At 42.8% G+C, this 26,227-nt stretch overlaps 1 protein-coding gene across 1 annotated transcript in view; it reads right to left on the bottom strand.

Annotated features, from left to right (window-relative positions):
- Nucleotides 1-3,404: 3,404 nt before the first annotated feature.
- VHL (von Hippel-Lindau tumor suppressor) overlaps nt 3,405-26,227 on the bottom strand; it is a 59,491-nt gene continuing 36,668 nt past the window's right edge. Inside the window, exon 3 of the mRNA XM_085624479.1 lies at nt 3,405-10,622. Coding sequence (XP_085480605.1) covers nt 10,438-10,622 — 185 coding nt within the window. The 3' untranslated portion in view covers nt 3,405-10,437. The remainder of the gene's footprint in view (nt 10,623-26,227) is intronic.

Below are 26,227 nucleotides of genomic sequence, written 5' to 3' on the forward strand. Positions count from 1 at the left end.
TAGGGTATACCTACTCAGCTGTGGCGGATTATCCCTCGCCACTCCAGACGTCACTTGGTATGTGTGAGTAGGGATCTCTAAAAAAAAGCACAGCTGAACTACTCAGATTTAACCGTTAAATAAAAAACAAAGCAACATTGGCGGTGACATGTTGTGTAGTTCCTAATAATACATGAGATCTGTGGGTTTAGACAACATAAACTAAGGGATTGTTGTCCAGACTGATTCCAGAAACCCCCAGATGATATGTTAGCCTTTAGACCAGCTAGCTCACAGTGCCACTATCATCCCCCTAACCTTACCAAGGAATGAATCGTTTCTGGCAACTATCGAACATGACAACCCTTGCTCCTTCAGGGATCGTGGAAACAGTCCAGTACTTTTCGTTCAGTCACTCGTGCTCACTTCTTCTCGGAGAGATATACAGAATAAACAATGGGGATGTTTTCAATAGGCATTTATTGAACCCGGGTCATTCTAGTATAAAATACATGCTGCAACAACCATTAGACAGAAACAGATATATACAATTGCAAGCAAAGACAGAGTAAATAAAAGGTAGAATTCTACAATGGTGCTAAAACAATTAATATATGCAGGCATATAGATACATAGCAGAAATCAAGCATACTCCTAAGATGCGAAGCCTAGATAAGTGTACCTAGCATGCATGTAGGTGTGAAGCCAAGAATCCCCCTAGTAAAGAGCCAACCCCATTACCTGATGGGAAAGAACAAAGGACCCCATCTTGGTCTTGAGTTGGACACCCTGCAAGGGATGTCAGACCACTGCGTGCTAGAGTTTCTGCATGCAGGGACTTCAGCGTCTCATGTCAGCATGGAAGCTTTTCCTCTGGTTTGCCCACCGAAGATGTGGTGCTTATATACCCAAAAGGTACTCTCAGGGGGTCTACATAGATGTGTAATGGTTCTGTGGGCCTTGAGGTTGATGATAGTGGTGACTTTTGTAGAGTTATTATACAAAAGATGGTAATCCTGCTGAGGCTAGTTTTTGAAGAAAACCACATGACATTTATTTGGCACATAACTAGGCAAAAGGTAAAGCGCCAGAGCCGTTATGTAGAGCAAGGTAGGACAAATGTAGGTAAAAGGTAGTGCAGTTACCTAAGCCTATAGTGGGGTACATTGGGGCTCATAACATATAAGACCGAATGGTTGCGGTCGAAACGCGTCATGGACAAAGCATTTCACTTATTTATATGGATTAACTAAATAAAAGTACTTTCGCACTTGGAAGGAGTCCGTGCCTACTTCTTTGGTGAAGTATTTGAAATTGAGGATTGAGTCTGATAGATATATATATATATAGCTCATAACATCCTTCTTCATTTAAATACCAAGGTTGTACTGTGGTCCACTGGTGCACATTTTGACCTGACAAGGACTGCCCCTTGCCTTAAAGGCTCAATTACATTTTCGACTCAAGAAAGCTGCTATCTGGCCCGTTTCATCTCATTTTTGTATTTTCCTTTTGAGAAGGAGTACTATTTCACAAGTATTCAAACTGATACAATGCCAAACTATTTCTCATTTACTAACATAATTCCGTTAATGTAGCCTACACAAAGACAGATTTATATAAAAATATGTGTTATTACAAAAAACATATCTTTTGGTAAAAGCCCTCTGGGATCCTGCACATGGGTGGAGATTTTTGGCAATCACAACTGTCAACGAGAACTGTTGATGACAAAATATACAACCTTAGAGATACACTCAAAATTTCATATGGTTGAGGTTTAGTGATTTTTTTTGTCTCATTGAATGGCAGCTGATCTGGTGTCAATTGCCTAAGCATATGCCTACTGACCCCCTACGTCTTTAAGCTCTCATCGGCCCTTAACATATGTCACAAAACAATCCTACAGAAAAAAAGACTTTAATGAAAATACATTTTATTTTGGCTACAGTACCAAATCACAATCCTAAATTGCTTATCCTAGAGTCTTTTGTCTGCTGAGACCTGCTAGTGGCACTTATACTGAATAGGGTAAATAATTTTCTGCACGGTCAGCTTGAACCCTCATTATCCCCTAACATAGGCAAGATTTGAAACATCCGGGTGGTGATTCACTTGCTCTTCGCAGATTTAAAGCTTTGCTGGCTACATCCCGTTGATCATGTGAAATCAGAGTAACATGGAGCAAACTTTATACAAACAGAAAGGGCTACAACCACATGGAACCTTGTTTTTTGAAACTTTTATTGGGCCACTCAGTTTTGTCCTCCATGCACTTAGGAAGAAAAACCATGTTCTGACACTCCCAACAGTAACACTTCAGTTTGAGCAACAAGAGATCGAAGTGTTGCAAGAATTCTGTTTGGAAACAGAACTGAACCCCGGGATAACAGGTCATCAGTCAGTACCTTAAACAAAAACTCCAAGAGGAAACATAAACAAACAAACAAAGTGTGAACAGTATAAATGCCAAATGCAAGCACTTAAGACGAGAGGAAGTCTTAGAGTTTTTTCATCCTTTATTTCAAATGTAAATGAGCAAAGCCAATGCAGCCAACGCATTTCACCCGTAGCGGGCTTCTTCAGGGCATCCAGAAAGAAGAAATGCTCTTCTGGAGATACAAGTTCTATTTCCGTACAGGTAGCGGGGGAGAACGAACAACTTCACTGTATGTGCCAGGAGAAATCCTTAATGTAAGCCAATTTTGGCAAGACAATCCTATTGGTGGGTGTATTTCCAATAAAGGAACCCCGCGATAATGCTGCAGTAATACAAATGTACAGGCGGAGAACCTGTTCTGGCTGAAGTACGGGCCAAACAGCATTAGAATTGTGGAGCAGTCCTCCTCATCTTAAAGCATACCCGTCCGGTATTCGGGCATCACGCTGCAGCAGAATCAATTAAAAAAAGTCAGCAGTCAGTACCTGTAGGTTAAAATTGGACTAGCTCAGAGGGGCTCACCTGAACTCCTAACCTTCACAGAGTAACAGGTTATTTGGCAAACCTAGAATGTGACACTCTAGGGGTAACAGCCATCATATCGCTTGCGTTACAACGCGGTCGTTACAACGACTGCGTTGTTACATCGCAGTACCATTACAACGCAAGTCGTTACAAATACTTGCTGGAGGGGGCGCTCTAAACTACGGAATAGTATAATTTACTATTCCAACACCTTCCCTACTGTTGCACTCACTGGAGTTGGAATAGTAAATTATACTTTTCCTAAGTCCAGCACTCCCCCTACAGCAAGTCGTTGTAACGACTTGCGTTGTAATGACCGTGCTGTAATCACAAGCATTGTAAACGCATGCGATGTAAACACCTATATTCCACTCTAGACCCCAAGAGAACCGTGGAAACAGATGATCACATTGTGTTTCTCACTCATGCATGTCCATAATAAACAAAATAAAGACACAAGGAAAGTAAACAATATTTATTGGAACAATCGTAGTCTATTATGAAGCAGTTGTGCTAGGATTAAAAAACATATACAACTAAGCAGAGTAATCAACATTACTAGCAAACTGTATACAATGAATAGCCCTACCATGGCAAATGATGTATCTGTCTATGCCTACCCTCACTATGTAAGCACAGGGATCTATCAGTGATCTCTGAGATTACTACCAGACCCCATAACTGGTCTTTGTAGTTAGGTGGTCCGTATCATAAGTGAAAACTCAGTTTACGCAAGGCTGGTGTGCCTGTTCCTCTTTGCTTTCCAAGGAAGGGGGCGAGTCACCGTTTATATAAGAACTACTGTGTTGGGAAGAAGCAGCTGTGTTACCGTGTTGTGTCTATAACCCCTGCACTGTGCCCACACCAAAAATGGTGTGCAACTTTCTCACATGTGTACATTCAATAAAACAGCCAACACTTGTTGTGGTCGATGTTGGCCGCAGTTTTATTCGCATAACATGTACAATTATCTCTTGCCTTACGACGCCCTGGTCATACTTTTACGACCCTTGGCCATAAATCATCATCACCGACTGTCATACATTGCTCATCATAAATCCTTGCCAAATCTTAGGTTCCAACCCTGACAGTTCGTTGTTCTGTTCTTTTGCAGGCATAACTTTTCTTCCCGCTTTTGGGGTCATAAAATTGTTCTGTTGGTTTCCATGCCCCTTGCCTGTGGGTTGTAGCATCTCCTGGGAGTTAGGCCCCAACTCGCTACCTTGTTTGTCCCTTTTTTGTGCCCTGCCACCTGGCGGGTCTGGGCTGCGACTGCCGTCTCTGTTTGCTACTCCTTTTCCAGGCCTACTCACTCTGCCATAAGGCATACCAAAGTGAGTGGCCCTCCTCCTACACACCACCCTGCCGTTGTGCCTCCCTAACCAACGATTGTACCCCTCTTATCCGCCACGCCATCAGGAAGGATAACGTCTTCCGGCAGCTCCTCCCTGCCATGTCAGTGTTTTAAAAAAATATATATTTTTAGCTATTCAAGCGCAGCCTGTCACTGCCATCACGCCCCACAAGTTGGCCCAAAACACTTGCATTCCTTTTTCCGATAGGTGAACCTCATCGTGCCCATAAAGCTTCAGGCGTCCTGGGTTGATGAGGCCATGCCTGATGCTCTGTAGGCCATTGATACAAAATTTGCTTACAGTGATGTTCAGCTTCCTCCTTGAGATTCTGACCGCCTTATATGTCTCAGCCCCCCGCCACACCCGCCTGCTGATCAACTCTGACCATATGATGGTGGTGCTACCGCAGAACCGGGCCGCCTCAGTTAGATCAGTCTGGATGCCTGGAGGAGCGTTTTCCTGCCCAGCTGGGCTAAGTCGTTACCCCCAAGATGTTTTATCAAGACATCAGGATGCCATGCCGCCTCTGCCTGCAATTCCCCGAGTGTCGCTGGCAGCTGGTTCCATCTCATCCCTGGGCGACTCCACCATCGGACGCATTTATCGACCAGCCCACCATTCTGTTTGTGGCCTCTGCGCTGCCACCATGTATGCATCCGGGAGATAAATGAGTGGCCTACTAGCCGCGGGCACCGTCCTGCTGAGGCAACAATCACAATTTCAGGCAGCCTGCCGCTTCTTCGGCTGTGCGCCCCACGTCATCTGTCCCTAGGTCTTTCTACAGTAGCTGGGGTCTCACGTATGTCCTGTATGACTTGGATCGTCACCTGCATATGGCCTTGATCCCTGCCTCATTCATGCCATGCTGGGCTGAGCTGCCAAGGTCGCAGCCCCGATCCTAAATGAATGTGAGCCTAAGGCGGCTGCCGGGAGTACCGCCCTGCTCAGGACTTGTCGCATGACCGCTGTGAACTGAAATTTACTTAAGAGGTTCCCATTGCTATGTTTGAAAAGTGTGAAAAGTGTGTGGGTCGTATCACCATGTACTCTAGGAGGCAGCAGACTGCGCAGTATCTGGTGCCCTTGATGAAATGCAGCTGTACCAGTGCACCTCTGCTGGCCTGGTCTGTTTTTGACCGTCTCAAGAGCAGTTCTACCTCTGCTGCGCCAGGTTTGACGTCGGCTGTCTGTAGGCATCGCCTGGTTGGGCCATTTTTTGCTGGGGCCATGAGCTCGTTGAGTGTAAGGGCCAGATGTACGACCCTACATTGCGGTCGAAAACGGCCAATCGGCCCATTTGTGGCTGCAATTTAGGGAATGGCCATGTACAAACCTCATTTTGCAAATCAGTAAATGTTGCCGATTCGCAAAATGAGGTTGGCGACACGCTATTAGGAAGGGGCGTGCCAAGGGCATCCCTTCCTAATAGCGACTTGCATTTGATTGTATGAATGTTTTTCGACTGCAATTACGGTTGCAAAATACTTGCAATTTACCACCTTCCTGAACCATTCGCTAATGGGAAGGGGACCCCTTCCCCTTTGTGAATGGGTCAAAAAATAATTTTTAAGGGCAGGCAGTGGTCCTAGGGACCACTGCCTGCCCTTAAAAAATGAAACTGTTCCATTTTTCTTTTTTTAAATGCATCTTGTTTTCCTTTAAGGAAAACGGGCTGCATTAAAAAAAACTGCTTCTTTTAAAAGCAGCAACAGACATAGTGGTCTGCTGTCCCGGGGGGGCCACTATCCCTGTGAGTGCTAGCCATTCCTAATGGGGTCCCAAATTGCACCTGCCTCATTAATATTAATGAGGCATGCAATTTGCGACCCTATTAGGATTCGCAAACAGGGTTTGAGACACTGTTGCACATCCCAATTTGCGAGTTGCAAATGCGATGCAATTTGCGGGTCGCAAATTGGTAATGCATACATCTGGCCCTAAATGCCCCAAAGAATGAGGTTGAGAAGGCCGCCCTGAACAGTGTAAGCTTGAATTTGTCCCTTGCTATTCCTTGTAGTGTGTCCATGAGCATGGTCAACCTTGTAAAGTCTATAGGTCGCCGGGTGTCCAGTTGCCCTCCCTCAGTGCCCTTCCACTCCTTCATTGCTGATCTCATGTAGTGAGAGGCGGTGGGGTCCTGCCCTGTGAGTATCTTAAGAGTAGCGTCCTACCGCCGGATAGGAGGGCCTGTGCCCAGGAATTTTACCTCTTGCTTGTGAATGTCCATTGTATGAACCGCTCCACGACTTTGCTGTCTCCTCTGCATCCCCCAGAGTATGAAGTTCACCTATCTGCATTACTGCCCCGGCGTACGAGCCTGGTTCACTAGTACCAACAGCGTGCCGGGGGCCATCTGCTGGAAGTATAAATCCCAAGAAGTGCACGTGTGGGGCCTCTTTCAAATTACAACACATATGTTCCATTTGCGGGGGAACACCCAGCATCAAGGTGCACACGCAACAAGCAATTAGGGGAAAAGAAAGAGGAAACACTAGCACTGAGTTGGGGGTGTGGGGGGACAGAAAGAAGGGAGCAGTTGCCGGTTAGCCGAGTTCCCCATCAACACACACCAGCTTAGGAGGCTTGTCAACAAATATGCGTGTACTTTGAGCAATTTAGCACCTTCTTGGAGTGGGCCTTGCATGACCAGCACCCTGCACGAGGAAAGCTGCACTACCTGGATGACTTCCTTTTTGTGGGTTCTGCCAGGTCAGCGGAGTGTGGTAACACACTGGCTGCAATCCAAGAGTTAGCTGGGGGCTTGGGGGTACCATTGGCAGTAGAGAAAACAGTAGGTCCCTCAACCAAACTCACATTCTTGGGGACCGAGCTAGGCTCGGTCGCAGGAATGTCCAGACTTCCCTTGTTGGATTTGTACTTCCAGCAGATGGCCACCCGCACACTTGTGGGTGACGGTTTCCAGCCGCTGTGTGTTTTTGGTCTATGAAATGGCTTGCCCTTCCCCTCGTAAGAATAGCCCCCGAAGGGGCTGCTCGTTTTTCCCTGGACATGTCCTAACCTCCTTTGCTACCAACATTTTGTGGATTAAACCAGAAACATCCTCTTCTTTCTGATATATTTCGGGGTGGGTCTGAAACCTTTATCATATTCCAGCCATGCCTCCCCAGGGAATTGTCTATGTGCCACGTCTATGTTGGCTTGATATAGCCAGAGGTCCGCTGCACTGTGTGGACATTTCTCAACAATAATGCAGGCCATAATCCTGAATGCATCTAACCAGTTATCAAAATTCCTTTCTTTTTTCTCTCTCTCCTCCTTTCCCTCCTAGCTTCCTATTTTTTATCACATAAGGTCAGGTCCAAACCATCCAGCTGTATCTCTAATAATGAGAAAATGTCAATTAATTCTTTCCTCCATATCCTTTCCTTTACCGTTGAAGGGATGAGGCTTGCCAACCCAGTAGCCCTCATTGTCATTGGTGCGGGGCCCGGTGATGGTCTTGCATATGTCTCTGGGGCTTGGCAAGATCTTGTTGGGATGCTCTGTAGGTCTGCACTTCCCCATGCAGTTATGGCACCTGCCCCACTGGCCAGCCCGGTCTGTTGCCCCTGCAAACGTTCCTGCTGCGTGCAACCTAGATCCACTAGGTGCCAGGGTAACCCTGATAACACCCCCTGTGGCGGAGTGTCTGTCGCACCCCGCCCCTGCATGCTTAAGCCATTGAGCAACAACAGTGCAAAGGATTTTAAGCATCCCTGGACTATCGCACCCTCCAGCACCATTTCTTAGCTGCCGTCTTCTTTCGTACTTTCGCTGAGGCCCTCAGTTGTTTCTTGGGTATTAGCTTCCCTAGTAGCGATAATCTCCCCCAGAAGGGATACAGCTGAGGTGATTGTGTTTTGTTTTCTTCAACACAAACTGGTAGCTATCCCAAGCATTGCCATATTAGCTTGTATCAATGAAGTGTTTGAAATCACTAAGCATCCCTCTCTAGAGTCAGGAACACAAGCCTACCAACATCTCATGGCACACCGGGTAGATGAAGAAGTCTGGAATCTTAGAGGGTTCCCTCTGCTGCCTATATGTATTTACCATCCCGCAATACCAGCCTCTGTCTGCTCACCAGTGTCCTAGGTGAGGACACGCACCACATTTTTCCATTTTTGGACATACAAAATCAGTCTTAAAAGAGGTTTCCAAAGGTGCATCCCTGGAGGAGAAGAGTCTTTCCTGGTTTTAAAACCAAAGGCTCAAAATACATCTATATCTACTAATCAAAGCACTGCCACTAAAAATAAGCATTTCATGAAGCCTCAAATGTTTGGATATCTTCAACAAAACATCACAGCAAGCATGATGGTAAGTAGCTGGGGAAGGAATGGGAAAATATTTGAGAACGTAACACGCAAACAAGCCACAATTAGTTGTCTGCTGTAAGCAATTGGGCAATTCTTTGAAAACACGACCCGCAAACAAGTCACAATTTGTTGTTTGCTGTAAGCAATTGAATAAGGCCCCTGTGGTAACAAGCAAATGTCCCAAATGTATATAAAATACAGAGCCCTCAACTGTAAGCCAAGACATGCATAAACATAGAAAATACAGCATCAAACAGTTCTACAACCTTGACAAACACTGTCACAATACAAGCATATATTAATGTGTAAAGCTTCAGTAGGATGCCAATAGCTAAACACAGCTATAGAATCATAGCTATTCACTGCTCTGAACGATGGGAAGATAACAGAAAAAAGCATCAGTGATAGTTCAGAAAGCCATTTTTTAAAGGCAAGCAACAACTGATTCTCAAAAGAGCATTTTCAAGCTCTCCTGCCTTGACATAGAACATCTAGCAAAATATCTGATAGACAATAGGCATGATCATTTGCAGGATGATGGCGATATATATACTGAACATTATAAATCCTTACTAGTGGCCTACAGCTTCTTCCAGGTGGTACATTTTAAGGATTTTCGGGCACAGCTTAAAAAAAATAATTATACAGACATAGTTTTGAGTTCCCAAATTGACAAAGATTGCATTACATAGCATCAATTTGTAGGCTTTCCATGTTGGTCCTTTGTTGCAGTACAATATTCTGTGATCAGTTTTGGTCTCGTTTTAATTTATCTTCTTTACATTTTCTTTCTTTTTGAGGTCAAGATTATCTTTTCTTATCTACTCTGACATGAGACCCTTTCAAAAGAGTAATTTAAGTAATTTACCTGTGGGTTTAACCACAAACAGAAGGCTCATATACGTTTGTGGGCATATAATATACCCGTAAGGCTATAGGTGATAACGTGACACTTGGTAACCACCCGAGAGGATGTTGGGCAAGTTTTAGAAAAAGTCAAAGTGCTTAAAAATCTAATAGACAAAAAGAAGCAACATTCTTCATTTCAGCCCAGAAAAGTGCGCCATTTGATATGTTCAATACGATTCTCTACCCCTCCCCTACCCCCGTAAAACAAATTAATGACTAAGAAACAAACAGGTTGTACAGATACCAAGTGAAGTTCTAAACATAATTTTGATGTGGAACTGCTTCTTTTCACAACTGCTTCTTTTCACAAGTCAAGACAATGTCAAAAACCTATTCACCAACTAATGTATTTGTGTACAAAAATACTGCAAGCATAGATACAAATTTATAAAATATCCCAGAATGTGCAAAATATGAAAGTTGTGATTTCCAGAGCAGACCATTCATGAATTCCAATTAATCACCCTCAAATAAAAAAAAAGCTTAATTTTATTCCATAGCATCATGGGATTTGGAATTGTACTTTAGTTAGAAGTTAACTTTTGATGCATCGCCAGCAGTTCCTGGCCTAGTGCAAACACAGTGATATAATGTAATGTAGACCTGGACAGTAAACAGACATTGCATGTCTATGATGAAAAAGAGTTCCTAAAAATGAATTGCAGTTACCAATGTTTCTAAGGGTATATATCAAAAAGGTCCTCAGTTTTTAATTCCATCTTTGACTATAAAGTCTTCTCTCGTTAGTTTTTCCCCACAATTCCTCGCACGCCTCCTCCTTCCTGATCTCTCAGACCAAAGAAAAGAATCCCAGTTGCTTTAGAACAATGGCTCTCCCAGCTATCAGTGGGAAGTAACATGACATACAGTCTTCGTAGCAGGGTCCATAAGGATCAGACAAGGTCGTTCATTATGTGGGATTTTCTCCTATTATCTCATTCCTGTAATCACGAGCAAGTCGTCTGAGATCTTTCACAATACTCGGATGGTCCTCCAGGTCTACACATAATGACCGAGCGATCTCCAACTTGCTGTAATCTTCAGGTTTGACAAGCCTTCGCACAACTTGTAGGCACCTTTCCTTCAGAGTGTACACTGTGAACAAAATACAGCTGCTAGTTATTTTTCTGGCAAAACAATAATTCAAATTTTATTTATGTAATCTGCTCCGGATAAATGCATAGTTATCCTAAAAGGGAATTCCATTGGAATTGAAAGACACATGCATTATTGATGTCCTTATTGGGATCTTTAGGACTGGTTGGTGTGTCAGGGACACCACTAGCCCAGTGAAAATAAGCTCTATTATGGACAACAGGTAACAGGCCTGTACGAACTGTGGTTACGAGCAGCAAAACATAGCTTTATAGGTCACATAACATAGCTGTACATCTCTTGCCAATTCTTTATGCTGCCATGCAACAGGTAACAAAGGTCTTATCTCTACTGCAGGTTGTCAGAGTAGAGGGTCATCTTTAGGAAACCAGGAAGTATCCGAGGAGTTGCGGCTTACATTGTTCATAGTATGAAATGTAGCCCAATTCTCTCTATGAAGCTCTTCAATCGTTACCAAAAGAAAAGCTAGATATATTCATGGGCCTTATTTTATGCCACAGAATAGTGGGATTTGCCAGGTCAAATGCAGAGTAAAACTCAATACAGCAAAATAAATGCTCCAAAGATGTTAGACCTTTCTACCCCATTGCCCAAAGGCTAGTCACCAATCATGGAATGCCCTTACCCAAAAAAAACACCTTATTCAATTGGAATTTGGTAATTGCTTTCCATTCTTTCTTTCAGATACAGAAGAATAGCTTTGGGATACATTTTGGCCACACACCTGTCAGCTAATTAGTTGGTCATTTTTAGACTAAGTGGGATAATTTTTCTTATGGATCGGCTTCAGAACTGCACATTTCCAAATGTCTGGAAATTGAACAGTTTCAGTGATTAAGAGAACAACTCTTGAAACAAACCTAGCCCACCAATTTGGGTTTGTTTTTAAGGCAGCTGGTAGATCGTCAGGACCTGCAACCTACGTATTCAAATTTTCAGTAAATTCAAACGCACCTATAAACCAGTTTACATTTACTTATGCAGCACCTGATCCTTGCCTCCCTTCTTCAGGATGTTAACACAGCCATATTGAAGACTGCTTTGCAAATCAACTAAAACACATTTTATGTTTGATTATAGGGCATGCAATGGGTTGCAAGACAGTTGGGGGAGAATGTCAATTCTCCAACTGATATGCAGAGAGAATCTTGATTTCATTAAAGACAACGGAGGCTAACATTATGCAAAGGCTTTTATTGCTGCTTCCAACTGCAGGCCTTTAAAGAACGTTAACACATCACAAAGATAAGAATGTTCATGAAAGAGTACACGTATCTGGTGCACGATGTCATTTTCCTCTTTCAGCTGCTAACACAAGAAGACGACAATCCATCTTGAAATATCTAGTATCCTCCTACAAAAAGGAAAAAAAAGTCACAAAGTAAATGTAATCAACATAATTTGAAATCTTAAACGTTTCGTTAAGACAATTTATTTAAGTTTTAAATTTGTAGTTTAAGGTAAATGTCAACATATATATGTATACCACTCCTCAAGGGAGAGGAGGGTGGGATAATGTTAGCCTCCGTTGTCTTTAATGGAATCAAGATGATCTCTGCATATCAATTGGATAGTCGACATTTCATTACAAGACCGGAGGCTATCATTATGCATGTTTAAAGCCCCTTAAGGCTACATTACTACAAACTTATTTGCCTTTGACTAATCAGCTGTTTTGAGAATCTCCGGTAAAGATCCACCTAACCAAAATACCTTACTAGACATTGCTTCTCTATAAGAATGAGCTCTAAACATTGAAAGGTCAACACCCTCCTCACTCAATCATACGTATCCATCTGGCTAGTGGTGCTGTGGGAACTGGTTTCTGAGGTTTCACATAAGACAAAAGACGTTGGTCAACTTCATGCGCTCTGAATTCTAAAATCTTACTCTCATATTCTTTCACACATCTTACCACGCATACTTTTTGGCTATCATGAAAGAAAGGTGCTGTATTCTCTGTATTACCTCTCATGGTGCTGCAGCCCTTTGTTGCAGATCAATGTTCTGATGCCTATGTCATGTTTATTAGAATGTTCTTGGTTGCCTAGCTTCCCTGTTGCTGGGTTTGATCTGTTCAAAAAAGGTTTGGTGAGCAGTTGGAGCTGGATGGAGATCCTCCTATGTCTCCTGTCTGCCGTGTAGCATCCTACGAATAAAGATGTGAAAACGTCACCACTGTGCCTGCTCCATCACTGCCAATTTGTGGCGACGAGCTGGCTACACGGCAACATGATGGACCCTATGCGTGCATCCAGAATTTCAAGGTTCTACTGAAAATACAGTAAGGTTCCTACCTTCTTTGCTGGTAAGACTTTCTTTGGCTGAGGTTCTGGGTCATCCCGATCGTTATCACGACGACCGCATCGTCTCTACAATCAAAGGAGGCTGAGGGATTAGGTGGTTGTTCCGCTTTAAAGAAATTTTTCAATTTGTCTCAAACTGGATTATGCTTCCATTCAGTGCCCGCATTTGAACTGATTGCTCGCCGATCTTTGATAAGGATCGCCGTGCTGTTTATGCGCATTGACTTCGCGCATTGGGCGGGCCGAACGTCCGTTTTGCCTGACCTTTACGTCAACCAACAGGCCTTTCTTCATGCCTGACTCTGCCCGTCTTTGCGCCTATGACCTTTCACGTTTTTTTGGGCGGCCATCTTTAAAACGTCACAGTGAGGATTTTGCTAGCAGACGGCAACCCGTTCGGTTGTCTAGCAACGCACTATCTTTCTTTGCCACACTAGCCTGAACCTGGTGACGGGCACACCTCTTTTCTTCGCTCACTACCACTGTATACAACACAGTACATCGATGTTATTCATTTACAGTTCAATAAATATTGAGGATACCTTCACGGTGATCCGCACATCAATACAGTAGTTGGATTCATTTTTTTCCCCCCAGACTCCAGCTCCGTCTCACGATATAAGCAAATTGATCACGGTGATCAACACACCTTCTTCATTTGAGATTTTGTTACCATCTCATCAGTAATTCTTTATTTACAATTCAAAATATACAAAGGTTTACAGTGATGGTTTTCTTCTCGAGTTGCACATTTGCCATATGTGCATAACTGAAATCTTCACTCTAAATAGGAAAAAGCGAATCCACACACGGTGATTCGCACACCAATATTTTTCTGTTTTCTTCGCTTGTTTTCTGTAATTCTACCAGCTCTTCCTCTATTCGTTTGTATCCTCTTGGTACTTTGTTTTCTTTCTTCTTCTTCTTTTTTTATCTTTTAAGTGGCATTTTTTCTTTTGTTTTTTTTCCATCTCGGTTTTATTTTTCACTGTATTTCTTGCATTCTAACACACACTATGCAATCTGTCGTTCCACCTCCTTCTTTCTTAGAATCCTGGAGAACCTCCCGTTCGATGGGAGATTTAGGTTATGCATTCAACACCTATCTTGGTGCAATTGGTGCTTCAAGATTCAACAGCGAACAGAAGAAATGTCTTCTACTCCATTCTTTGGGATTCGAGGGTAGGTCGATTTTTAAGCACCTTTCTGAAATACATCATCTTCCTGATAATGATGTTGATGTATATCAAGACACCATTTTTAAACTCAAAACAAGGTTCGATAAACAACCAAGTTTGATGGTCTTACGGCATACATTTTTTAAAGATGTCAAAGTGAAGGAGAAGACGTTGACTCTGACATTTCTGTTCTGCGCAGCCTTGCCTCTGTTTGTCAATTTGAAAGCTTTACAGATCAGTTGATTAGAGATCAATTCGGATGTAAATGCAAGGATAAACAAATTCAACAAAAATGATTGTCTCTAAGCAATCCCACTCCTGATGAGACAATCAAAATAGCGAAAAGCATTGAAACGTCACAGATTTCACAGAAGGAACTTGAAAACAAAGCCCTTGAATCTGTAAATGTTGTTATAGGTAATGCAAAGGTTAAACCAGTTGACTTTTGTTATTCTTCTCCAAGAAATAGTATTAGTCAAAATTCTTCCGTGAGCAGAAATGGGACAAATATTTCAAACACAAAACAAATGTGTTATCGTTGTGGTAATCCACCTCACCAGAAAGGTGGGAAGTGTCCTGGTGCAAATGTTGTTTGTAATTATTGCAAAAAAGTAGGCCATGTTGCAAAAGTATGTTTAAAATTGAAGAATCAAAAGAAAACGATTGAGAGTTAGAATCTGATCAAGAATCAGATTCAGATATGGTCTCTGTTGTTAATGATGTTCAGTCTCCTGAACCCGTTGATGGTGACCCTAGTAACTGTGTTGATCCCATTGTCGAGATAGGTGTTGGTGATAAATCTTTACATTTACTGGTTGATTCAGGTGCCAGAATCACAATGATAAGACAGAAACTATTCAATGAAACATGGGAAGAAAGACCTCTTGAACCTCCTGATCGCTCCCCCGTTTCATATGAGGGACGTAAAATTAGACTCTTGGGGTACATAGAAGATGTTTTAGTCTTTAAGCGAAGGAAAATTAAGGGGAAGATCTACGTTGCCCTCAAAGGATTGAACATTTTAGGGTGGTACCATCAAGGGTTATTTGGCATGATGCTCAAGCCAGGTAGGAAAGAACAAGTTCTCATAGTCTCAGAAGAACATCAGCAATGCAAGTGGAAAGAAAGATTTCCATCTGTTTTCAGCGATAATTTGGGATTGATAAGAGGTTTCAAACACAAGATTATCGTGAAAGATGGAGCCATGCCTGTTCAGCATAAGTTGAGGGGTGTGCCTTTCAGTGTCAGGGATGACCTTGAAAAGGAACTAAAATCTTTGTGTGATCAAGGCATCATTGAGCTTACAGAGTCTTCTCTCTGGCTTTCAGTGTGGGATATTGCGTGCTTGTGTGAACTTGAGATTGTTAAATAAAGAAACTTGGGTCGATTCACACCCCTTACCCAAGACTTCTGAACTTTTTGTGTGTGTCAGGGGATCAAGATATTTTTCAAAGTTAGATCTCGCTTGTGCGTATCATCAAGTTGAATTACATTCTGAATCACGTCCACACACTGCATTTGTGTCGCCCATGGGTACGTTTCAATACAAGCGCATGCCTTTCGGCTAGTTTCAGCTGCCTCTGTCTTTCAACGTGTCATGCAAAATCTGGTTGGTGGAATTAACGGAGACTTAGTATTTCAAGATGACGTGTTGATTCACTCTAAAGATGTTCTGTCACATGATCTCTTACCGAGCAAAGTTTTGAGTATTTTTTGAGAAAATGGTGTTGTGGTCAAATTTGAGAAGTGTAAATTTCTCAGTTTAGAGATTGAATACCTTGGCCATCTTGTTTCTGGTGAGGGTACTAGACCTAGGAAGGAGTTGCTAGATGCTATTACTCATGCTTCTGCTCCAGTGGATTAGACTGGCGTCAAATCTTTACTTGGTTTATTAGTATTATTCTAAATTTATTTCCAATTATGCCAATATTGTTTGTCCCATCAGTTCTCTTCTGAGAAAAGGTATTAAGTTTACATGGTCTAACGAGTGTGCGTCTGCTCTTCAATGTGTGAAAGAAGCTCTCAAAAACAGTGGTGCACTTAAACCATATAATCCTGATTTACCATCTTGCATAACTAGTGACACAAGTCATATTGGTTTAGGTGCTGTTTTAACTCAGGACTGTTGCAATAATGAGAATACTATTGCTTTTGCCTCTAGAATTTTAAGAGATGGTGAGCTTCAATATTCGGTTATTGAAAAATAACTTATCTTGTTTGTGGGTCATTGAAAAGTTTTGTCCATATGTTTGGGGCAGGCGTTTCCTATTGAGGACTGACCATAAACCTCTGGTTAATATACTTGGTGCTGGCACAAGTATATGTCGTTCTAGGATTCTCAGGATGGTGTCTCGCCTTATGCTGTATCAATTCAATGTTGTACATGTTTCTGGTGGTAGGGACATTAGGGCTGATTTTTTTAATCACATTTTCCTGTAAATGAGGATGATGGAGAACATGATTTTTTTTTATTCTTGTGAAGATGACTCCGATGACTGTTTCGTAGCTGCACTTGATCTACAAGAACATGATCTTGGCACTGAGGAAAACTGGTTGAGTGCTCTTAAGGATAACAAAGTTTTGCAGCAAGTGTGTGAATTTGTCTCTACAGTTCTTCAACCTTTTTGGAAAGTTGAATCAGAAATCTCTCTGGAAGGTGGGGTTTTAATACACGCAGACAAGCTTATTCCCTCGCAGAGCCTTAGAAAAGGCATTATTGTGAAAGCACATGATGGCCATTTGGGCTCTACTCTTACTAAGTGATGTATTCATGAGGTTTTCTGGTGGCCATCAATGGATTCTGAAATAAATGATCCGATCCAAAGATGAGCCATTTTTTGGGGCCATCACTGTCCTTACTGCTCAGTGCAGACCAGGGAACAAGAGCCCGTCCCCGAGCTCCCGCCACGCAAGGATATCCTCCTCCACATTTTCATCCCGCCTGCCAAGCTTCATGTGGACCTCTTCTGCTGATTACCATTCAGCTACATCCTGCTCATACTTCTAAAGGAGCCACTATATAGAAGACATGTAGAAGACCTGTATCTGTATAGTACAATTGGTTGCAAATTATGCATAATGTAAGTCTATTAATAAGTCACCTGTAAAAGCAGCTGTAGTTCAGGATGTCTGGTAAAAAGCAGATATAGGTCTGCTTTCCTGTAATGAACGCCATCACTGCAATAAACATACTGCCTTAAGCATAGAAGAAAGCGTGGACAAGTTAGTTGTACTGTTCATTGTTTAAAACGTAATAATTCTGATCAATGACTTGCCTTACACTCTATCTGTTGACCTTGGGAGAGGTACTAAGAGGTCATAACTAAACTGCAATACATATGTTTATTCTCACAGGCAAATAGAGATGTCACGATTAGCTTGAAGTAAGAAAATGTTTTTTATGCAGCTCTTGCAGCATTAGTTACGTTGCGTATATATATTTATTTTGAGCAGTTTATGACAATGTAGGACATGATCCAAATCCCACCCATCTGAAATATAGACAATTAAATATTCTGTTTCCAACCACGGTCCCCTGTCGTCAAACCAAAGAACATATTGGCAATCTTGGCCGATGCCTGGTGGAGCGGTCATATGCAGCTAGAGAGGAGCCTGGTCCTGGTTTCACCCCCTCGGCCGTCACCTACCCAGCCGGTCATCTGACATGGTTTTTCCTTGTTTCCCCGTTGTGTTACCTTGCCTCCCTACCCTCCTCCCTCCATGACTTTGATGTAATTATGTAATTAATGTAACAATGTAACCTGTAACTCGCTGATCCTCATGTAAAAGTCTTTAGTATACAACTTGTTAATCCTGTAAAGCGCTCAGATACCCTAACGGGTCAAGTTTGCGCTCTATAAAACACAAAAAAATAAATGATGTAGGTGATGTGTGTTGTGTGCCGTACTGCTGACAAAGGATTGAAAGTGACGACCCCCCCCTCTCCTTCCTATCGACTGTCCATCAGGACCTTGGACTAAAGTCGGGTTGGACATAATGGGTCCTTTTGAAAATGTGTCTGGTGGTTCTCGTTTTATTCTGGTGCTGGTTGATTATAGGTCAAAATGGCCAGAAATCAGACTAGTCAAGGATCCCTCTGCTGATGTCATATTTTCCTTAGGGAGGTATTTATGAGGGAAGGTTTCCAAGAGACCATGGTCACGGACAACGGGACACAATTTCTGAGTGGCGTTTTTCAGTCTTTTCTACAGTCATGCAACATTTAACATGTAAGGAGTTCTCTTGATCACCCCCAGTCCAACTGCCTCGTTGAGCGCATGAACAGAGTGGTGGGTGACTGTATGAAATGGGCCAAGTCTAGTAATTGTGATGTGGTGAAGTGTTTGGATAGCATGCTCTAGTTTTATAGGACGACTCCACATTCTACAACCAAAATATCTCCTTTTGAACTTTTAAGGGGAAAGAAGGGCCAACACTAGCTTTAAACCTGCTTGGATGAATAAATGGGTTAAGAGCATATCCGATGTTGAATCTCTCATGGATTTGGTCAGAGAAAATGTTTCAATTTCACAATCCAAAGAAAAGTCATGGTATGACAAGAATAAAGCTGTTAAGACTGTTCTTGTTGGAGATTTAGTGCGTGTAAAATCACCCATACATGTTAAAAAGGGACGCAGTAAATTTGGAGCACCCATCTCTGTCACCAGGGTGGGCAGGAATGCAGTTCAAGTTGAGGGACGAAAGTGGTGGAATGTAGGTAAGATTGTTAAAGTCAAGAACGTACCATGTGATGTTTCCTTCTCTTCTGTAAGTAATGATGCTTGTGTCTCTCCTGAGGGTCCGGCTATGAGAAGCATGAGATCTAGAACTATTCCCAGCAGATACCGTGTTTAGAATCTTTTTTGTTCTTGTCATTTTTATATTGTTTATTTTTTTTTGATAGAGAAAGGAAGATATGTTGTATTCTCTGTATTACCTCTCATGGTGCTGCAGCCCTTTGTTGCAGCTCAATGTTCTGATGACTATGTCATGTTTATTAGAATGTTCTTGGTTGCCTAGCTGCCCTGTTGCTGGGTTTGATCTGTTCAAAAAAGGTTTGGGGAGCAGTTGGAGCTGGATGGAGATCCTCCTATGTCCCCTGTCTGCCGTGTAGCATCCTACGAATAAAGATGTGAAAACGTCACCACTGTGATTGCTTCATCACTACAAAAGGGTAAAAAAACAGAATCAGACGTGGTCTTGGTTCTTTTCCAGACATCAAAGTGTACACCCTCACTCGAATAGAGTCTGTTGGATATCTCTGTAGCTTTGATGTCAGATACTCTTTTAAAAGAAATCAAACAAAGTAAGGTAGCTAGTTTCATAGACATTTGTTTAAGAGAGAGATAGGTATTGTTCGGCTGAGAACTAAATAGTTTAAAAATCAAGTTGACATTCCATATGGATTCGTATCGTGTCTTTGGTGGTCTTTTTAGTCTCACGCCTTTCATTACCCTTTTAATGAATGCATTACCCCCAATTGCCAAATTATTAACTAAGGCATGACCAGAGGAAATAGCAGATCTATAACAGTTGATGATCTATAGGAAAGTCCGGATTCAAAAAGACTCGCTAAGAATTTGGCTAGGAGTTGTACAGGGGCTCCCATGGGATCCAAATTCCTTTCCATGCACCAACTGCACCATTTACTCCACACTCGTTTGTCTTTTTCTTGTTTCTGGGCCAAACGATTCATTCAAAAGGCTTTTAGCTTCTGATGAAAGATTTGAATATCTCTTTAATCTCCTCAATTCTTCCAAACAAGAAGGTCCGGTTTCCCCTCTAGTACCAAAGGGTGTTCCTCGCCGTCTGGGCCTTGTAAAAGGCCCAAGGACACTGGCTCCAGGCTTGGGATATCCATGGCTAGTTCCATCACCCGGGAAACCAGACTTGGGACTTCCAGAAGGTGGTCACTAGAATAATACTGCTGCTCTCTAGTCTCACTTTCCACAGAACCATTTGAACCATGGAGAAAGGGGGAAAGGCATAACCTTTGTTTTTGCCCCATGATTGAAGGAAGGCCTGTACAGCTGTTGCCTTTGCGTCTGGTCTCCAACTGAAGTATGTTGGAACTTGTAAGGGTAGTCGGATTGCAAATAAATCTATTTAAATTGGTCCCTATAGATCTTGAATCCGGGCGTAAACACCCGGATGTAACATCCAATCGCTGGAATCTCTGAGGAACCTTGAGTTCCAGTCTGCCCTTGTGTTCTGAAGCCATAGAATGAATTCTGCTCTTAGCACTATCTTGTGTTCCCAGCATAAATACCAAATTTGTTTAGTTAAGGTCGAAAGCATTTGTGATTTTGTACCCCCCCAGTCGATTTATATATGATACAGCCGATAAACTGTCTAAGTGAATGCGTGTGTAATGGAATTTTGCAGTAAAGTCTTGAAACTCATAAGGGCATTCAGTCCAGCCAACATTTCCAAACAGTTTATGTGGAGTGACTGTTCCTCTAGGAACCATCTTCCCCCCCCCATTTCCTGATTGCCTCCCCCAACCCCTGTTGCTTGCGTCTGATTCTAGGACAAAGTCTGGGACATTCCTTAAGATGGCCTTGCCATTCCATGCCTCCAGATTCTTCAGCCCACGTTTAAGTCTTCCCGAGCATCTTGAGATAGGGTAATAGAATCTCCATACCACAGGCCTTTCCTTAGACCTAATGCTTTCAGTCTCTGTAGCCCTCTGTAGTGAAGGAGGCCTGGGGAAATGGCTTGAATAGAAGATGATAGGAGTCCCAAGACTCTTGCGAATTCTCTCACAGGTACTGAATCTCTGGTTAAGACCGTTCTCCCCTCTTTTTTATCTTTAACACTTTCTTGTGTGGTAAGACTAATCGGGATAGAATGGAATTCAATTGAAAGCCCAGAAACTATCTTCTGTGCTGGAACAATGACGGACTTCTCCGTATACACTATGAAACCTAGATTCTCCAAGAGTTCTGTAGCCCATGATAGAGGTTTAAAAGTTCTGATCTGCCCTGTGACATAATGAGACTGTCGTCTAGATATATAATTAGGAGAACCACCCTTTTCTATGAGATATAACGGACTACTGGGTAAAGTACTTTGGTGAAGCACTATGGGCCCGAGGATAGACCGAAGGGTAGGCAGAGGAATTGGTAAAGTACGCCCCTCCATGCAAACCGTTGGTACTTCTGGCTGCCCTCGTCTATGGGTATTGTGAAATAGGAGTCTTTGAGGTCTAGTGTTACCAGCCAGTCTTTGGCTTGTAAATGATCTCCCTCCATTTTGAAATGTCTGTAGACTAAGAACGTGTTTAGTTCTCTCAGGTTTATAACAGGTCACCAACCCTAGGCTCTTTTTCACCCAAAAAATAGTACTTACAAATCCCCTTATTTTTTCCTGTACTGTTTTCACCCGAATTAAAGCACCTTCTTCTAACATCTGGGTCACTTCCAAGTCTATTAGACTCCTCTTTTCTTTGTCTAAAGTCCATTCCCTGGATTTTATCGATTGTACAGGTATTTCCAAAAGTCTATTTTGAAACCTGCAACAGTTTGCAGCACCCAGGGATCTTTTGTTATTCTTTTCCAATTTTGAATAAATAACCTCAGGCTTCCCTGTTCTTTTCTGGTGGAAGAAATAGTATTGCTCACCATGATATCCTTGGTTTGAGGATCTTGGTCTTCCCCACGGGATTCTCTGGCTTCTCCCTCTTTGTGGGTAAAAATGTGTGCTTTGTCGGTAGCCCCTTTCATAATTGGCGAGGCCTCGGTTTTCTTGAGGGTAAAACTGGGACCTAAATGATCCGTAGCTGACAGCTAGTCCACTCCTGTCAGCCCTTCCAAAAAGGGGGCATTAGCCAAAGACCTTGTGCATATTGGTTTGTGCTTTGCTGAAGGCCGTAAAGGTGGACACATATTTCGCTAAGGGTTTTACAAAGTCGTCTCCCAAAAGGAGGCCTTTGGTGCCACCCATGTTTTCCTTTGCTGATAAGTTTGCGAGTTTAGGATTCATCCTTATTAACACAGCTTTCCGTCTTTCCATAATCAGGTTTGCATTAGCATTACCTAGGATGCATACAGCCCGTTGAACCCAGCCTCTTAACCCCTTCGCTGCGGCGCGAATTCCGCCGCAGCGCTGGGGGGATTTGGGGGGTTTGCGGCACCGCTATGCTCATGACGGAACCACGCCGTCATGAGTCACCGGCGAGCTGTGCTCATGACGGCGTGGTTCCGTCATGACTCCACCCACTGCGCTAATCACCCGCACAGGCGGGGAATTAGCGCTGCGTGGGAGGAGCGGCCGCCAACGGCCGCAGCAGGACGGAGCCACTCCGTCATGAGCACACGGCGCCCGTGGCTCATGACGGAGTGGTTCCGTCAAGGGCATGCAAGGGGTTAAGAGATCGTCATTAATAGGGGTCTTGTTACCTCTAACGTCCTCAGCCATGTCAATGATACGAGTAAGAGGACCTAGAATGTCCAGGAGTTTGTCCTTGCATTGTTTTAGACATTTCTCTATTCCTTTCCAAATTTTAAAACAGAAAGGTTATTAATTCTGGATCCAAATTAGGTCTGTAGCACACTTCGTCTACTGTAGAGGGTCTTGATAATTTGTTCCTAAGAAGGTTACGGGTCTCCCTGACCAGAGGCTTTCTTACCCAATGAGATAGATACTTGGAAAAACAAGGTTTATTGGCCACCATTCCGCGCTTCGCAGATGTCTTATATTAGTAGGGTTAAACATTTTGCCCCCGAAGGGGTGTTTGATTTCCTGCGACGTAGAAGGTTGTTCTACATCCTCCTCTAGACTGTCATATTTGTCCTGGGGGTCGAAAATGGATTAATCCATTATTATTAAATTGAATTTGTATGGCGCACAGCTACCCCAGAGGGTTTCCCGGCGCCAAGCTGGTAGGGAAGGGAAAGTAGTGAGTGAGAAAGGAAAAGTATAAAAGGTTAAAATAACCAAGTCTTTAAACCCTTGCGGAAGGCACCCAACAGTTTCCTCACGTAGGGAAGCAGGTAGAGAATTCCATAGGATCGGTTCTGAATAGGAGAAGGACCGACCTCGTATAACAATACATCTGACTTTAGGGACAACAAACCTAGTTTGCTGGGCGGAGCGCAGAGGACGCGACGGCTATTAATTTTGAAACAGATCTTTAAGATATTGAGGGGCCACTCCTGTTTTAACCTTAAACATATAGCACAAAGCTAAATTTGAACAGTTTCTCCACCGTCAGCCAGTGTAGGTCACGAAGAAAACCCCGAGACAGAGGAGAACTTAGGAACACGACAAAGTAGTCTAGCAGCAGACGTTTTGCACTAATTGAAGCCTCTGGATCGTTGCTTTGTTGGAACCCAGATAAAGAGCATTGTCGTAGTCCTGTCTAGAAGTAACTAGGGCATGGACTACTGTTCTCTGTGCTGAGAGAGGAATAATCCATACAATCTTCTTTAGCCATTTCAGAACAGTAAACGGGTAGAGGACACCTTGGCGACTTGTTGTTTCATCGCTAGATGTTAGTCTACGATGAAACCCAAATTACGAACATAATTCACCGGCCTGGGTAAAGCTCCCATTTCAGAGGGCCAATGTTATGGTCCCCAAAGGTCCTGTTTTTTTAACCTAAGATCATGACTTCAGTCTTGTCCCCGTTTAATTTGAGCAGGTTGTTTTGCAACCAGGACGCAACTTTACTCAATCCTCACTGAAGGACTGTGGATTTAGAACCCTTAGAAGAAGAAAGGGAAAAGATGATCTGGGTATCGTCAGCACAGGAAAAAAAAAAAAGAGACAAACCGGCCTCTTCAGCAACCTCTGCTAATGTACGTATATACACATTAAATAGTAGTGGGCTCAGCACCGAGCCCTGTGTAACTCCATATGGGGAAGGATAGGAGTTAGAGCTTGCTGAAGCAGAGAAGACCTGGAAACCTAGGTTCTTTAAGAAAGAACAGAACCACTCCAAGGCCATTCCCGCCATGCCCAATGACAGCAAAGCTCTAATCAAAACGTAGTGACACACCGTGTCGAAAGCAGCGCTGAGATCCAGCAAAGTGAGTGCTGCTGTTTCACCCTCATCTAACCGGTGCCTCAACATTTCAGTTACCCCTAGGAGAGAGGATTCCGTGGAGAAACCAGCTCTAAACCCTGATTGAGAAGTATGAAGAAAGTTTGGAAATTCAATAAAAGAGGTCAACTGACCATTAACGTGCTTTACCAGAATTTTTGGAGAGATAGGGAGCAACGAGATGATGCGAAAGTTAGACAGAGTGGCAGGGTTGGAATTGGCTTTCTTTAAGAGAGGGAGCACCATAGCATGTTTCCATTCAAGCAGAACTATACCCTCCTGTAGAGATGCATTTAAGAGTTCCATTATTATCTAAAGTATGAAAGTATCAAGCTGTTTAAGCACATGACAAGGAAGTAAGTCACGGGAGAGCCAGATTTAATGTTCGTCAAAAGGTGATTAAAGGAGCTAGGCTCAAAGGGTGTCCAGGTTTCCGATTTGCAGAAGGATTTAATGTTGTGGGCAAGATCGGTCATCACAGGGTCTAAAATGGCATTGTATGTGATTTCAGCCTCTGGTAGAGTACCTTAAGAGTTTTTGCTTAGCAGTGCAGAATGTATCTTTTCAACTTTATCCGTGAAATAGAGAGCAAGTTCTTCACATTGACAATGGGTAAGAGCAGGGGAAGTTGTCTGGGTCTCTGAGCCAGATAACTGTTTTACCAGTTGTGCGTTTTAGAACAGTTTTGTGCCTGGAGGATTTTGTGTGAAAAAAACTCTGCGGGGGCCACTTTACAAAGAGTATAATATTATTCGCTTAGGGCTTTTTTGTATTTTATTTTGGAATCTTCATTGTAATGTTTCTCCAGCATCTTTATAACGTTTTACACTTCGACTTTTCACTTTTAAGCCTATCAGTGAACCAGGGTTGCTGGCAGATGTCTATTAGAACGTTTAGTAGCAAAGGAATGCATGTTTCTACAGCTTGTAGTTTCCAATTTTGGATATGACCGTGATCTTTTATAGAAATGTGTTTAAAACCCGGTCTACTGTCAACTAGGAGCTTATTGAAAGTCTGGACATTGAGCTTAGCCCACCTTCTGTTCAGGCGCCAGACAAATCGACTGAGTTGGCTGGGGGGAGGGGAGGGCGCGTTACTTTCAGCGTAAAAGCTTCAACACAACAATCTTCTGTTTTGCATTCAAATGAAGTTTTATAGAGAATCCCTATGCCGCTCACGGTTTTTCTCCTCCCGTCTTTCCTGATAATGGAGTAGTTAGGCGGAAGAGCTGCAGCCACATCAGGGGCTGAACTTTCCTGTAGCCAGGTTTCTGTTAAAAAGACAGCATCAGGTTGATTATCTGTCAGGAGATCCCAAAGAAATGAAAATATGGGTTGGTGTTTGGGAAGGGAGCGACAGTTAATGTTGTAGAATGTGAATTCTTTGTGAAATGAGTGTGTACATTTAGGTGTAGTACTATCGAGTTTTCCTGTAAGATTATCATACATCTGCCGATGTGAAGTGGTCTCTAGAATCTTTTGTGCCAAGAAGGTCACTCTTTCTTGTCGTGCCGCTGAGGGCAACTCTTCCATGTGCCCCGTCCAGGTGGCCAATTTCTCTTGCGCTACTACGAGCACTAATTTCTATTGTAGCGCCAGGACTACCGTAGGCGTAGTTGGATGCCTTTTCAAATGAGTTTCCTCTTTTGAGAAACCTTTCCCCCTCTTCGGGGCTCAGAGGTAGTAGGGGACTCTCCATCTGAAAGAGAGAAATAGTTTCTCTCTATAGGGGATAGATAGTGCGGCGCTCACAGCCTCTTTAACAGAGGATCTAAGCTCCTCTTCAAATACATTTTTAATGCTATCCCCCATCAGTTCCCGGGTATTCTGAATTATTGGGCTGTTTTGTCCCATCTTTCCTTATATTTAATTATTATCATGCCAAACATATATATTATATTTATATATACACATACATACATACATACATATGTGTGTGCCCTTTAGTTTACTCACGGTTTTGTTCTTGTTGTTTTATATTTTTTAAGGTGAAGGAGTCACCCAGGCCTTCTTTCGCTGTTACTCGTAAAGTTTTGTTAATAAAAAACGTATCTCT

Source organism: Triturus cristatus, chromosome 9, assembly GCF_964204655.1.
Source record: "Triturus cristatus chromosome 9, aTriCri1.1, whole genome shotgun sequence".
In the NCBI taxonomy this organism is placed as follows: domain Eukaryota; kingdom Metazoa; phylum Chordata; class Amphibia; order Caudata; family Salamandridae; genus Triturus; species Triturus cristatus.